Source organism: Nymphaea colorata, chromosome 2, assembly GCF_008831285.2.
Source record: "Nymphaea colorata isolate Beijing-Zhang1983 chromosome 2, ASM883128v2, whole genome shotgun sequence".
Taxonomy (NCBI): Eukaryota; Viridiplantae; Streptophyta; class Magnoliopsida; order Nymphaeales; family Nymphaeaceae; genus Nymphaea; species Nymphaea colorata.
In genome coordinates this window covers 24,593,970-24,608,900 of record NC_045139.1, presented here as the reverse complement: position 1 = coordinate 24,608,900, position 14,931 = coordinate 24,593,970, and the positions used below count along the sequence as shown (strand labels likewise).

The window sequence follows — 14,931 nt, the reverse complement described above, 5'->3', positions numbered from 1 at the left end:
GTGTGTGTGTGTGTGTTTCTTTTGCTGTTTTTTTGGTTTTATTGGATGCATCTACATTTTCCTTAGATTACTCTATTGCATGACTAAGAGAAAATTTTATATAACTATGCTACATATTAACGTAGAGAAATCTAACTGATTCAAATATGGTTAATCATGCATGCGAAGTGAATGCAATTAAAGAGGATGATGCAAACTAATAAATAATAGATTTTGTGTTTATTTTTAGTCTTTTATCACATCATTCTCTGCTTAACTTAGCGGCCGAATTAATTCATGAAATGTCTTTTTTTTTTTTTTTTAACTAATGGTACAAAACTTATTCATGTTCTTAACAATTTCAAAGAGCTGTATGGTACATATTTTCTTATTCGTTCTTTTTGATATCTCTCTAAATTAATCATGAGATAACATGGACAAGCACTCAATCCAAGTGCCCATCATATTCAAAGCTACTGTATTAATCCCTCAGGGCGCCGGCCACCTCAATGGCTGACACGATAAGACTATCAAGACAAGAAAAGGCGGTTTGACCTTTGTGTGTTTGTCAAATAAATTATTAAGCCCTAACTTTTTGTGGCTAAGCTGCACGTTAGTCCCAAGCACAAGACTATGTATAGGTGGAGAAATCCACTACCCTCTGGTGGCCACGATTAGATGATTAGATATAGGGTAAGGTAGTTAGAGGATTTCAAGATATATATATATATATACTGGACATTTAAATGTTACAAAGATAAAAAAAATAATTGTTTAAATGGACTGCTTATTTTAGATCGACGGTGCAGATTTAGTGTATGTAGATGTATAGATAAAAGCAGACTAAAAGTTTCGAGATTATTATATATATATATATATGTATAAAATTTTTGGATTTGCTTAAAAGCATGTGGCTGAGCCCTACGTTGGTCCCAAAGACAAGACACGATAAATGATTTTTTTTTGTCCATTTCTAATGTTTTCAATAATTCAATATCCTCGAGTAAAATGCTGAAAAAAGTCATTATAAAGTTCTATTTGACTTTGAGAAGCTAATTTTATCTCTCATCGAAGCTACATACAAATACCAAAATCAACTGATCTAATTACATCTTTTCCTGTATAAAATATTGAAGGTACCCAACACGCTGTTCTTAAAGCAAGTGCCTGCTGACACAACTTTGGGTGGGGACTAAGTAAATGGAGGTAGGTATCCAACACGCTGCTCTCAAAGCAAGCACTTCATGCTTCCATGGAAGTAGGCAACGAGGAAGATGAGTGGTGGCAATCTTAGTCATCAAAAAACTTGCACTCGCTCGCCCACTTGGTAGCTTCTTTCGCCTCCCGTTGCTTCCTAAACTTCCATCAACTTTGCCTCTCCACTTCCACTTTGCCCTATTGTTTTCCCTCATTCTGCTTTTGCATGATCCAATATTAAAGCCAAAGATGATGACATAGCTAGTGGAGTGCAAGTTTTTTCCGATCATGCTCACATTGTCACAAAAAACGGGGACGGGTATTAAACGGCGAGGAAAAAAATGGGTATAATACGGCAAAGTTTTATATATCGGGAATAAAACAGGAAAAGTTCGGCAAATTTTTTTTAAAAATTAAACATTTAATACATCTTAAAAATTATAAAAAATAATAATTAATAAAAAAACGGAAAAATAACTGAAAATAACGGCAAAAAACGGGTATTATACGGGTATTAAACGGGTATTATATGCGTTTTTTGTTTTTTGACGTTTTTTTAAAAAAAACGGGAATAGTACGGGTATTATACGGCAGAACTGTTTTTGGCGTTAAATACGCGTTTTTTTTTAAAAAACGGCGTTTTTTGTAACAATAGTTACAACCAACCAAACCGTTTTTGTGAAGCTGGTTATACGCGTCAATAAATGCATAAAAATAAATTATGTACTCAATATTATAATGATCAGACAACCCCCAAAAGGGGAGTCCTCTTACAAGAAAAAAAATAGTGAAAAAATTAAAAGTCTAAATTTTTTTTTTTTTGGTGCATATCTATTGTGGTGCACGCAACTCACTCTTCTTGTCCTTATGTTATTCCATATTATACGTGTACAAATTCAAGCCTAGAAGGGAGGAAAGGCCTGCCAACCAATGTTATCGAAGCGAATAGTTTGTCCATTGATGAATTCAGGTGAATTGGTTGGAATTCCGAGAAAAATATTGTTATTATATTCGTCTTGAAAAATAATAACATTAACCAAATTTTATAATAATAAACAATTGATGATAGTGGGGCAAGGAGTACTCTTGTATCGGCAGCTAGGCTGTGTTTGGTGGATTGTGAACTTAGATCAAGGGCGATACCAGATCCTAAGAACTGAAAATCCCAGTTCAAGGGCTTCTCACAACTAGCCTTTGCACGTCCAGATGAGAAAAGAGGGTTTCTCTCGCCGTTCTATTGCTCGATCAAGTTCTTTTACTAATCTCTTTCACCAGCAAAATTGCAACGAAGACTTCAAAGCCCTTTCTTTTCCAACAAGAAAGATAGAAGTTCTAGAAAAGAGGATCGTCTAGTCTCTCTCCACTTCTACTAGGCCATGGAAAGAGACCTCCCACCAAAGCTTCCCCATATGTCTTGAAGCAACCCCACACTCTCCTTTTACAGTCCCTCTTTTGTCGGATTTCAGGTCTTTTATGGATCTAAAATCCACAGCTCCTATATCCCTTGTTTGATAATTATGTGAAGCTCTCAGTTGTTGGATCTAAAATCCGAGGCTGTTAAACTTTTCCCTAGAATCAGTTTCCCACCAAATTCATTTCAAAATGTCAATAAATCCAGCTTTGGTTCATGCGTCCACAAATATCTACAGTTCAATCAATGGTCTTTTTCTCCATTTCGATAAACAAACATGGAAAGTGAACGAAAACGGCCAAAAATTGGTGAACCTTTGTTCTGGATCTGATCCAACTTTGCCCATACTTCAATCAATCTTATCATTTCAAACTGGTAACCATCAAGCCATTTATTACAGGCGACGAAAAGCTTCAGCCACAAAGTATCTATGGCAAACACACAAAAAAAGCAAGCTTGCCACGGACGAAGATCAAAGCACATTGCTTGGACTCGGATCCAATCAAAGAACAGGCGACCATTTAGAGGGGAACATCTGGTCCAGCAACAGGACCAGAGCCATGGGCAACGACGGATCAAGATCTGGTTGCACCATCAGTTGGAAGACATCCCTGTAACTTACGCCGCTCGCCCCGGATTCTTTTGCTCTCACCTCCGCCACCACTTTCCCTGATGCATCCACAACTTGGCATGATCTCCTGATGTATGCATCGTGGACAACATAAAGGAAGGTCTTGCATGATCCACTGTATACATGAGCCAGGGTCCTTGGGTGCAGAAGAGAAGCCTTCTTCTTCACACAGTAAATCGGCTTTGGCGACACTCCGCTCCTCCGCGGCTCGCCGTCGAAAACCTGCCACTGGTCCCCTAGGCTCAGTTTCTGCCAAGCAACATGGGTAGACATTATGGACAACTCCCAATATAAATTATATAATAATTAACAAGTTAGAATACAATACATGCATGCATGGAGCATTTAACCAGTCTAAGCCCAGTTGTTGAGATTGTAATCTCCATTTTAAGAAGTTTAATCATGTATTCAACATTATGAGGAGCTTCAAAGGCTTATAAATGGAGTTGTTAAATGATTGGTGATCTTGGTTTCTATCTTTCTAGGAGTTGAAACTAAAACTGATAAGAAGTAGGTTGAAATTAGTCGAACGAAGGGTATCCAACCCAGTATGAGATTGGGGCGGATTATTACAGACATGGTTTTGAGCTCCAACTTACAACTCTGGCTAACTGGGCTTAGGTTGACTCAGGACTAAGATAGGTCAACTTAAAAAGTCTCCGGGTAAGAAATTAAACAAATAATTAAATAAGTACGTATTGGAAGCCATGATTTATTTTATATGGTGGTACAACTTTTGATTTATAGGATGGACAGGACATTTTTTGAATGGTTCACATATATATGATGTTAGTAGGCTTAGTTTCGTGTACCTTAATTTGATACGTGCATCACGAGACTCAAAATTAGATTGCTTATATATGCTTCTTATTCTAGAGAACATTTTAGATTTAAGTAGTTCCGGGAAAGATGTAGAGATTTTCGCCGCGAAGCTTTCACGCACTTTAGGCGCCGTTGATTTTTCAACTCCTAAAAAGTATAAGAACCACCAAAAATACATGCATGTTATACACCAATTAGTACATGGTAATGAGATTTATGTAACAAAAATGGTTAAAATAACACTTATAATTTTTGTTGGAATCTAGCATGACTAACCAACCGGTGCCTATAGAGAAAGAAAAAGAGAGAGAGAGAGAGAGAGAGTAGGGGAGCTCAATATTGTCGTGTGTGTGTCGGAAGTTGCAAGATAGTTAAAATTTAAAAATTGATTGCTAGAAAATAGTCACTAAATTGGTATTTTGCCACAGTTTATAATACAGCGACGATTTATAGTAGCTTTAATGATGATTTATAATCTTTTTAGCAATGAAATCTAAATTTTAGTCATCCTGCCCACAACAACAGACTCATATGTGTGTGTGTATATATATATATATTCACGAGTGCATCTAATTGTTGATCAGGCAGTGTGGCACAATTTGATGCAAAAACGGCCTTCACTACAATTACACATGCTACATGAAAATTTCCTGCTTCACTCCAGTCAGGAAATTCTCTCTAAATATAACAGAAATTGTGCTTTATCCAGTTATTTGGTACTTATTCCAACAAATTTACTGGTCGTCACTCTTGAATTGGGTTTTCCGAAGTCAAACAAAATTTCAAGAGGTTTAATTGCCATCCGACATCAACTCCGATCGATAGAAACTCTCAGAAACCCAACTCCAAATGATTTTCCAGGTGTCCAACCACAGGCTAAGATTCAAAAATTACAGGGGAAGGTGAAAGAAGAAAGGAGGTTCTCCAGTATTAAGATAATGAAACATGTTGTACCATACCTTTTTCCTCATAGCAAGAAGCGGTGTTCCTGCCGCATCCATGAGAACAATCTCGTCCCTGTGATCTGTGTCGTACTTATCGACTCGGAAAACCAGTTTCCCCTTGCCGTCGAACACCGTAAAACCTCTGCAATTGAAGAGCAAAGACTTCTTCCACACTGTGAGCGTGTTAGCTTTCTCTGCGATCTCGCCATCATTAGCAGCAGGGAAGGGCCGATCCTCTGGTGAAGCAGTCGAATGCACCCTTCTCATCATGGCGCGACCCTTTGAATTTCCGGATCGGCAGGTCCAGAGAACAGATCAGAAAGCGTGCCCTGTTATTTCTTCCTGAACTTGGCCGATCTTGGGGTTTATTATACCTTCTTCCTTTGGCAGAAAATTTCAATGACTTACTTCAGATTATTCGTGATTAGCGAAAGCCCGCTTAGAGTTTTTTTTATTGCATAACTGCACCTAAAGTTTCACACTTAGCGGACAAATTCAGGGTCGTCTTTTGTCTAATGTCACCATTAGACTTAGGCTGAAACTTTTATTGTTTTACACATAAGAAAGGTGCCGTTTATACATCTCTCCTTAAGAACTACAAGAACCATTATATAGGAGAAAAAAGCTGCATGTAATTGGCATTGGATAAAATCGACGATGCATGAAATCCACTATTTGAGAAAAAACAATAGATTTTCAGCAGCTGAGAGACCACAGGACCTCAAATCTGCAGTGCTGATATCAAATGTACCCAATGAATCAAAGATGAAAAAGAAAGGAGGGGTGTGCGCACCTATTTGATTCCCCTGACCTATTATCATCTAAGATTCTAAGGGGCATTTGATTACTCTGGATCTGAAAACTTTGGTTCTGATGTGGATCTGACGTGACATGATTTTGTTGATATAAAATAAATTCGTAGTAAAATCCACAGTTTATCAAACTAAGAATCTTAGGTTACACCTAAGATCCACACTTAAGATTCTTATTTGATCCACACTTAAGATTCTTATTTTACTTTTTGTATTGAGAAACTGTTGGATTTAGGATCGAAAAATAGACTAAAGTTTTCAAATCCTAAGAATTTTAAATCCGAGATTGTCAAATGCACCCTAAGAGTTTGAGATCCATTGATCTAAGGTCATCTCCATCTAATCTTGAGAACTTTTCTCCATGCAAGAAAGAAAAAGTGAAGATTTCAAATCTAGGTCTCAACTTTGACTTAAAATCTTTAGTTTGATAAACCATGAAATCTACTTTATATCTTCCACTTACTGCATCAAGCAAAGTATATCACATCAGATCCATTAATCTAAAATTAGACGCAATCATACATACCCCATCTTAAAATTTGTACATCAACTTCACTACAAGAATTAAGATAGGTGCACTTGCAACAAATGAGTTTTAATGAAAAGAGCTCAAATTCAAGAACAATTTGAAAATTATCCAAAGACAAGTGCATACACTTTCATTACCAACAAAAAATTAAGCAAGCATCTGAAATTTTTCTTGAAAAACATTATTGAAAATGGCCGACTTTTAAGAGGACGAAAAGAGGGGCAGCCCCCTTTTTTTGTTGAATTTTTATATTTCCCTGGCTATGAGCCACACACGTGTCCTTCTACTAGAATTAGTCAAGTATCTTGTCACATCCCCAATCAGCTGTTTCAACCAATCTCACGAAGGAGAAAGATAATAAAATCTATACGTAGAACTCTGCAGAGGCATGGGCCGAGGGTGATGGAGATAACAGCATCTGCTGTCTGCCCCCGCCATCAATGATCAGAGTTGTTGGGCAGCCTCCATCAATATCCTCACAAATTCTGGACGCCCCGATCTTATCAGAATTCACCTGAATCGGCCCATTCGAATCAAATTGGAACCGATTCAGCTCATTTGGATCGGGGTTGCCTGTAAAATCGGAATGATTGTTAATATTTTTACTTTTTTTATTGTTGAGTGTTTTTTATATGTTTTCTCGTACAGTTTTAATAAATGTTTTCTTATTATTTTTAATTGATGTCAAATCAATGGAATCGGCAGCCTGTGCTATTCGTTTCACAAACGAAAGTTGTTCAAGCAGAAAAAGGTCATCTCTTTTCAGGTGAGCGAGAGGTTCATCCCACCAAGCGAAGCCTGAAAGCCCTTACATTCTCCTGTCTCGAGGTCCTGTGCTGCGTCAGTATCACTGATAGCAATGGTGCACCCTTTAACTTGGATGTCGCGCCCTATCACCTTAAAACACATGAACATAACTTCCACAAAAATTGGACTAGAGACTTGCTTTTATAGAGGCTCCTAACTAGTTCAACTACAGTATGCCCTTGAAGCAAAAGCTCATCTCTGTTATCTTTGTTTTTTTTAATAAAAAAATGTCAAATATACGTCACATATGTAAAATAAAACAAAACACTAAAAGTATTAAAAGGGAAAAGGGAAAAGCTTGAAAATGTTAGCATCATGCCATGCTGCTTGTGTGTTGTGAAAATGAGATTAATTTTTACAAAAGCTTCATGGTATTTATTACTATGTTATGCGTTATGAAATTGGTTTTTTTTTTTTGTAATAATTTACTTGAGCTAAATCGCGTGCTGAGAGATTTTTTATTTTTTTTTATGAAAGGTATACTACTACTTATCTTAAAAATTAAAAAAATTACATAAACCAAAAAAGAAGAAACGCAGTTTAACTTAAATATTCTCAACCACAAATGAGAGAAAAGAGAATAATGGGTGTTATGGGAATTACTATAGACTAATTTAAATCTTTTTATTTTTTTTACACAGTTAAACGAACATGATTTTGGCTTTCAATTTTTTTTCCTTTTCTATCTAGACATAATTTTTCCTTCTTTTCTCTTTCATTTTCTTTCCCTTCTCTTTCCATTATTTTCCCATTCTTTAAATTTTTTTTTCTTTCCATTCATCCAAAAATAGTGTAAAACTCTGAGCATGGTCTTCACATGTTTCTGGAAAATAACCTCGCGCTGAGACATGACTGGCCCGCTTGTGCAACCAAGTGCACCAAAATCATCCAGCTCGTGGTTTGTTAGTTACTGTTTATTTGGGAAACTGCCTTTGGCATACCTTTGTACTTTCAAGATAATGACTTGCTTTGAATCTTGAGTAGTAGACCTATTGCTTAAAAAGTCTCTCCATTTGAGGGTTATCAAAACCATAGGCTTTTGAGTCAAATCGATGTGGACAGGTCATTAGGTGTAAAAAGGCAATAGAGGTCAGTAATAGGCAATAAATAGGCAGCGTCCCTAAAACCGATGTGTATGTATGGTTGAGCAGCTAACAAACAAATGCAAATGCCTACCCCTACTGATGACTTGCACAAGTGACATATATAAGCAGCTGCCAACATTGTGTTGTATATAGTGTTGTATATATCTACGCAATCAGGCTAAACCCATAGTACAACAGTTCTGTATATATGGTTGAGCTTAGAAATAATATTATAACTGCAGAAGCAGGAACAATGGCACCAGAAATAATGTTATTTCCCTAAAATAGAACACCAAAGACAAGTTCACGAATGCCATCAATATTTACTAGAGGAGCCACTATATAATATATATGTAAATAGGAAAATTGAATGGTGTCTGTGACCTTTTAGAGTCACCAGCTGTTTGATCTGGGTTATGTGATGCATTATGATGGACGGTTGAGGAAAAAAAAAAAAAAAAGATAACGAACATTTTCATTATTTAGAATTAGTTCTCACCTTTCTCTCCATGTTTTTTTTCAATCATCCATCTCGATCGGATTGGCAGCTTTAATTGCATGGCTACATACTCCTCAACCTCAAATATATTTGCCAAATAAAACTAGCCGTCAGAAATTTGGATGCGTGCACGCTATAGCCTACCTTATATACCTTAGCCGACATTAAAAGATTCAATGTCATTCTAGAAAGTTCATATTTATCTTTGCCTTGTTCTATTAGACACCTCTCGTGTTTACTGTCTATATGGTACTTTAGTTGCTTCGACTTTACTGTAAATTGAATAACCCCACACCCCATAGATAGATACAGTCCAACAGAGACTCCTTGAAGGCCTTAAATCGCACCACTTATTTAAGTATGAAGAAGCCTAGCTATAGGCTTCATTAGCGTTGACAGGATTTATACACTATCTTGAGCTGGTCATTTTGATCTATAATAGCCAAGTTCACTATAAAATTTACAATTGATTTATAAAATTCTAATCCATGAACTAAGACAAATTTAATTTTCATCTTAATCAATTCAATCCATTTTTGTTGTTAAAGCGTCTCCCTGCTACGACTCAAGGTGAACCAAAGTGAAAGTGAAACCATACACGGCCATCATATGAAAAATCTTTCATTTCACTTTGGATCGAAGTGAAGGATCTTTCCTAAGCCTTGGCATCCGGCCGGCCTGGGCCCGATATCTAAAAACTGGGCCCGATCTTTCCTAAGCCTTGGCATCCGACCAGCCTGGCCCGACATCCAAAAACCGGGCACGGCCCCGACCCGACTCGAAAAACCCGAGTCCTAGCATGGCCCGATTAAATTTGAAAATATATTTTTAATATAAAATAATATATAAATATAATTAATTATAATAAATTATTATAAATATATATATATATTAATAAAAATTAAAAAATAAATTATCGGGCTCACCCGGGCCAGCCCCATAATTAGTCAGGCCGGGTACCAAGTACCAGGCGCAGGCGGCAGCCCGACCTGGTGCCCAGCTTTAATCTTTACTGGCTTGTGACGTATACTTCACCGGCCTCTCGCAACTAATGCAGTGGGTTCAACTTGACTTTCTGTGCTTCGCTACGGTTTAACAAGCTTTCACCTTCTTCATCGAGAAAGGAAGGGCCGGCCCGGATTCCACAGTTCTTTCTTCCATGCCAATTGGGCATTTTTCCATCTAAAAAAAGATGTGGAAACAGTTTTACGACATGTTAAAGTGAAATCTCATCCATAGCGCAGTAGGTATCGTTGATTTTCATTATCCCAATCAACATAGAATCACATCATTTTCCATATACAGAAAAGCATCTGTTTATAGATGTATGTGTAAACATAGACCAAGGGCCCTACTTTGAGACACTAATGTAGCCTGATGTTACCAAGGAAAGGGGCACGCCCATGTGTGCGAATCTCGACATTGTCTTAAAATCAAGATGGACTAAACAATCGAGCATAGACAGATTGGTAATTAATTAAGCTAAATAATGTCAATTAACCTGTGTCATCATTTTTTTTCCTTCCCTTTACTCAACAAAAGTTTAATTTTATCTAACTACCAAATTGTAAATACAGCCCTCCCTTCCATATGCACTCCTACTGATTTGATTGAGTGTCTTTGGAGGAGAATGAGGTTCTTCTCAAACATATATATTTATAAACATCATGAGGTTTGTCATGTTTTTTTTTTAGGCTAATAGTGACATTCTCCAAGCTGGGTGGATTTCAAAATAGTTTGTCCAGCTATATTGGGATATTGTAGAGGCAGATAAATTGAAGGGTATAAAACTTTTTTTTTTTTTTTGAAAGGAAGTTTGGGTAGGAATCATTTTGCTCCCATTCCTAAAAGATATGTTTTGTGCTTCATTCTTTATTATTGTCCATTTGCTATTGGCAATTATGTTTTTAAGATCAAGTCTAAGGTGGTGGTTTCTTTAATGGGAATATTTCTGATTAGTAGGGAGCTCTTCTCCTAATAGAAATATTCATGAATATTTTTTCTTTGCACACAAAATTATCCACTTCATGACTGTGAATGGGAAAGTTGACCTATGGAAAGCTTATGATAGGGTAAATTAGAAATTTCTACCTTTTTTGTTCTATTGCTTATACTTGGGTTGAGAGAGTTACGCCTTGTGTTATTAATGCAACTTATGTAATTCTTATGAATGGTAAGGAAGGGTCTTTCTTTTCTAGTGAGAGGAAACTCCAAGGAGATCTTCTATCTCCCTATTGTAATGGAAATTTCATTAGGAGGCTTCGATTGACAACCTTCTTTACCAAGGTCGATGTTCCTAGTATGCGTAAGAAGATTAATATGTGCTAACTACATGCTTCTTCTTTTATAGGGAAAATCACAATTCTATTCACAACTTATTGGAACCATTGTCAAATTTTGAGCAAAGTTAGGTATGAAGATTAATTTTGAGAAATCTTCTTCATTTCCTTTCAATATGGATGATAGCAAGGTGGAAGAGCTCCTTAACATGTATGGATGGTTGAAAGGATTCTTTCTTACAAAACAATTTTTGGCTTGCCTAGTTCTAGGGAGGCTCTTAGAGTGATGGTCTAAGGTCTGGTAATTCTTAAGGTGTAGCGACAACTTGCTCGTTGGAAAAAAAAAAAAGTTGAACTAACTTTGCAAAGCGACTATATTCAATGAACTCGCTGCTGTTTGAAATTCTAATTTATTGGCCTTTGGCTCTGAACTGTCCAGCCTTTGCTTGTAAAGATAACAGATCTGTAGTTAAGTTGTTTTAAGGTAACATAAAAATTATTATAAAGTTCATTCAGTTTCTTGAACTTTGCTCTTTCACCTTATGAGTGAGGGGGGCGAGCGGATGAAGAAGATAGGTGGAATTAATAATACTTTTGGAGTATTTTGGCTTTTGTGGGCTATTAGTTGTAGGAATAAATACTTGGTTAAAGGAGTGTTTGAAACTAGAATCAGGTGCTAATTCATCCCCTTTAAAGGATATTATGAAGATTTGTAGGGGGATTAGTAAGGAAGTCAGTTGGAGAGTTAAGTTAGGAAATTGGGTAAAATTCTGGTAGACCCTTGGCATGGCAGTATTCTGCTGAATTCACTTCAAGAATAAACTGGTATATGTTGAGACTGAACTCGTGTAATAGTTCTCAAACTAGTTTTGCAATATGAAGATAATGTTACTTAATTGGATAATTTGGCTAACGTAAGAGAGTGTTGTTAAACTCATTTACTTTCAGGGAATGATGCTATTGTGTGGACAAATAGTAATCAACTTCTTCACTCTAAGAATCAGATTTGGCGTCATATTAGACTTAAAGGTCTGATAATGAAATGATATCTATTCGCTTGGATTTCCAGTAATGTTCTATCAGTCTATAAGTTTACACACTTCACAAATTTCAATACATTGCAAACGGAGGCTTACATGCAAAGATTTGGGTTTGCTCTGTTTCTAAATATATTCTACATAAAAAACAATAGAGGTCAACAACATTTATTTTTTGGGTGTTCTTTCTCCAAGAGCATTTGTTGGTATGTTGGTTTAAAGTTGCTCATATTCCATTGGAAGATTTTAATTATGAACTTGCAATGGTGCTTTAGAAAGAGATATTGATGTAGAGAACTCCATAATTATGAAGGCTATGTTTTAATATTGTGTTTGGAAAACTTGGTTCTTTTACAGTTTAGTGGTTGATAAGGATGTGGACATACTTAATTTCATTGGTAAAAGATAACTTTAGAAAACTTGCTCTGATGTAATATTTAATCAGAATTGAACATCTCCGAGACTTTTTATATGGATTTGTGGCTTAAGAGTAATATATGTAGTCCCTTCTAGGAGGTGAAGGAGCTTGATGGGTGTTCAATTGATTACTATTTGTTATGGCTAGTGAGTCTATGTAAGACCCACGATTTTTCCTTTGTTTCCTTAATCATTGAGACGTTAATACTGGGAGGAGTTAAAAATAGTAGATTAAATGGTTGCAAGAAATAACTGAAAATTGTCAAGGGGACAGTGTTGGAAAGAAAAGAGTAAGTAACTGAAAAGATTAAATGGCAAGAGGGAAAACTGAAAAATCATTCCCTTCTCGAGAGAAATTGAAAACAAATTTCGTATGGCAAGGAGGGAGGCCTTGTAGAGGGTGTATTTAACCATATTTTACGGTAATTAATCACTCTTTTGCTGCAGCCATAGAGGGGAACGTCCAATAGCATGAAATTCGAGAGAAAGAGATGGACGTCCTCATTTTTGCTCTCCTTCTAGTTGAGATTGAGATTGGTGGTTGCTGAAAAGGAATCAGAAGCACAAGAAGGCTGCGGCTGGAAGTTCACCTCAGATTTTACAGGTATGGGAGTATTCGGTTATGAGTGCAGCATGTAGTCTTGTATCTTTGTTTTATCTAAGCGCGCGCACACACACACACACACATATATATATATATATATATCAATGTTGTAAGAAGCGTATGCTTCTTACAAAATATGAACGACTCAAGGCGTTTTTTTACAAAAACGCCTTGAGGCATGGGTGTGAGGCGCACGCATCCCTAAAGCATGCGCCTCAAGGACACATTAATTGAAAATTAACTAGAAAAAAGAGAGCTGACAAGCAAATGGTGGGAGGTCGTCTGCTCCTATGCTAAATCTGTCACTAGGGTCTGTTGCCTCTTGCAGAAGAGGAACGAGCAAGATGATAGAAGGGATGGAGGGATTAGTGATCAGAGGAGCCATAGCTGTCGTGCTTTTCTTGTTGGTGGTAGCTGTCAGGGCGATTCTGCGTAAGGTCTAGACCAGGGGATAAGGTGAAGGAAGATTTCAGGGACGGTTTCTGAATCCGCCCAGTGACCACATGGTGATATCCTTAGTGGGGAAAGAAAGACATCGGATAGAGGCCCAATACGCCTTAATTGTTTTACCTTTCATTATTATCTCGTAAATGGACAATTAAATGTATCCTATAATCATGGATGAAATGATTGTCCAGAAAGGGAATATGTTTTAGTTTTAGTGCAGATGATGACCGTGAATCAGCCACAATATTTATGCCGAGTATGGTGGAGCTGAAAAAATGGCAAATGTAGTTGAGATACTACTAATATTGGAACTAATGACAGGTGTTACCAGAGTAAGAAACTTGGTAGAAGAACAGAGTGTTCTTCTGTTCAGTCTCTAGATATAGACAAAATGTTCAAACTTCAAATCTTTTGAATCAACAATTTTCTGATAGGATTTATTTGCACAAAAAAAGCAGCAGACTGCACCATGAATTTGTTATGAAATTTTGTTTTTCATCAAATCTCTGAAAGCCACTATACAATTAGGGTACATCTAATTCAACAAATTTGACAAATCCACATCCATACTGATTCAGACTCGATTGCATTCTTTGTTAGTTGATATTGCTTTGCCACCTTTTCTTTAAATTCATGAGAATGCATCTCTCTCCTAGAGAAAATAATCATGCTAATAGTAAGGGAGTTTATCTAGCTTGCTTCTTCCAGCCAACCTCCCTTACCTGATAGAAACTGCACAGTCTACAACAGGCTTTACAACCACTAGAGTTCTGCTAGTTGGTGCAGGGTTCAGAAGCATTCTTGTAAACAAGTCAACATGAAAAATGAAATTCTTGCAGAGGTTGCCAAACTGTCTTATATTGTACTTTATTGTGTAACTACTGATATCATCATTGTATCTTTTACATGCACCCATGCATGTTAAACAATAAGCTGAAGAATGGAGATTTTATTAGGATGAGCTCCCATCAGTTTGATGGAACAAGTGACATTGTATTTAGTGCAGATGATGACCGTGAATCAGCCACAATATTTATGTCATTGTATTTATTTGGATTTACAAATCCTTTTGTGGTTTGCATATGTTGTCTATTTAATATAGGATTGCAGTCATTTTTTTCAGTTTTGTTGTTGTTTTTATAAATATTATATAATCCACAAATTTGTGCGTGAAGCTTACGCTTCGATTAACGCCTCGCCTCGCCTCATAAGAGGCTCAACACCTCACCTCGCTTTCTCGCCTTTTACAACGTTGATATATATGCAAGTCAATGTATGAAGTGTGATATGCTGGAAACGATATAAAGCCTTCTCATTCTTAGATGTTTACATATCCAAGCATTGTTGCATGAATACCACAATAGGAAGATGCAAAAAAATCTTTTGAAATCTTGTACCCCATAAGTCTGTCATCATCTTTAATCAACGCAG

At 36.7% G+C, this 14,931-nt stretch overlaps 1 protein-coding gene across 1 annotated transcript; it reads right to left on the bottom strand.

Moving 5' to 3' along the window:
* Positions 1 to 2,872: 2,872 nt before the first annotated feature.
* On the bottom strand, positions 2,873 to 5,330 carry LOC116247034 (protein LURP-one-related 8-like). The gene is made up of 2 exons (XM_031618980.2): positions 5,000 to 5,330; positions 2,873 to 3,467 (listed from the first exon to the last, which is right to left on the bottom strand). Exons 1-2 carry the CDS (start codon positions 5,252 to 5,254, stop codon positions 3,090 to 3,092), a joined length of 633 nt encoding a protein of 210 aa, XP_031474840.1. The 5' UTR covers positions 5,255 to 5,330; the 3' UTR covers positions 2,873 to 3,089.
* Positions 5,331 to 14,931: the final 9,601 nt, after the last annotated feature.

What these genes read in the sequence shown, in the direction of transcription:
- LOC116247034 (XM_031618980.2), bottom strand. Translation starts at nt 5,254, where the DNA reads ATGATGAGAAGGGTGCATTCGACTGCTTCACCAGAGGATCGGCCCTTC. An exon ending in TTCTTGCTATGAGGAAAAAG is followed by an intron (nt 3,468 to 4,999) that starts GTATGGTACAAC and finishes GTTGCTTGGCAG; the next exon opens with AAACTGAGCCTAGGGGACCA.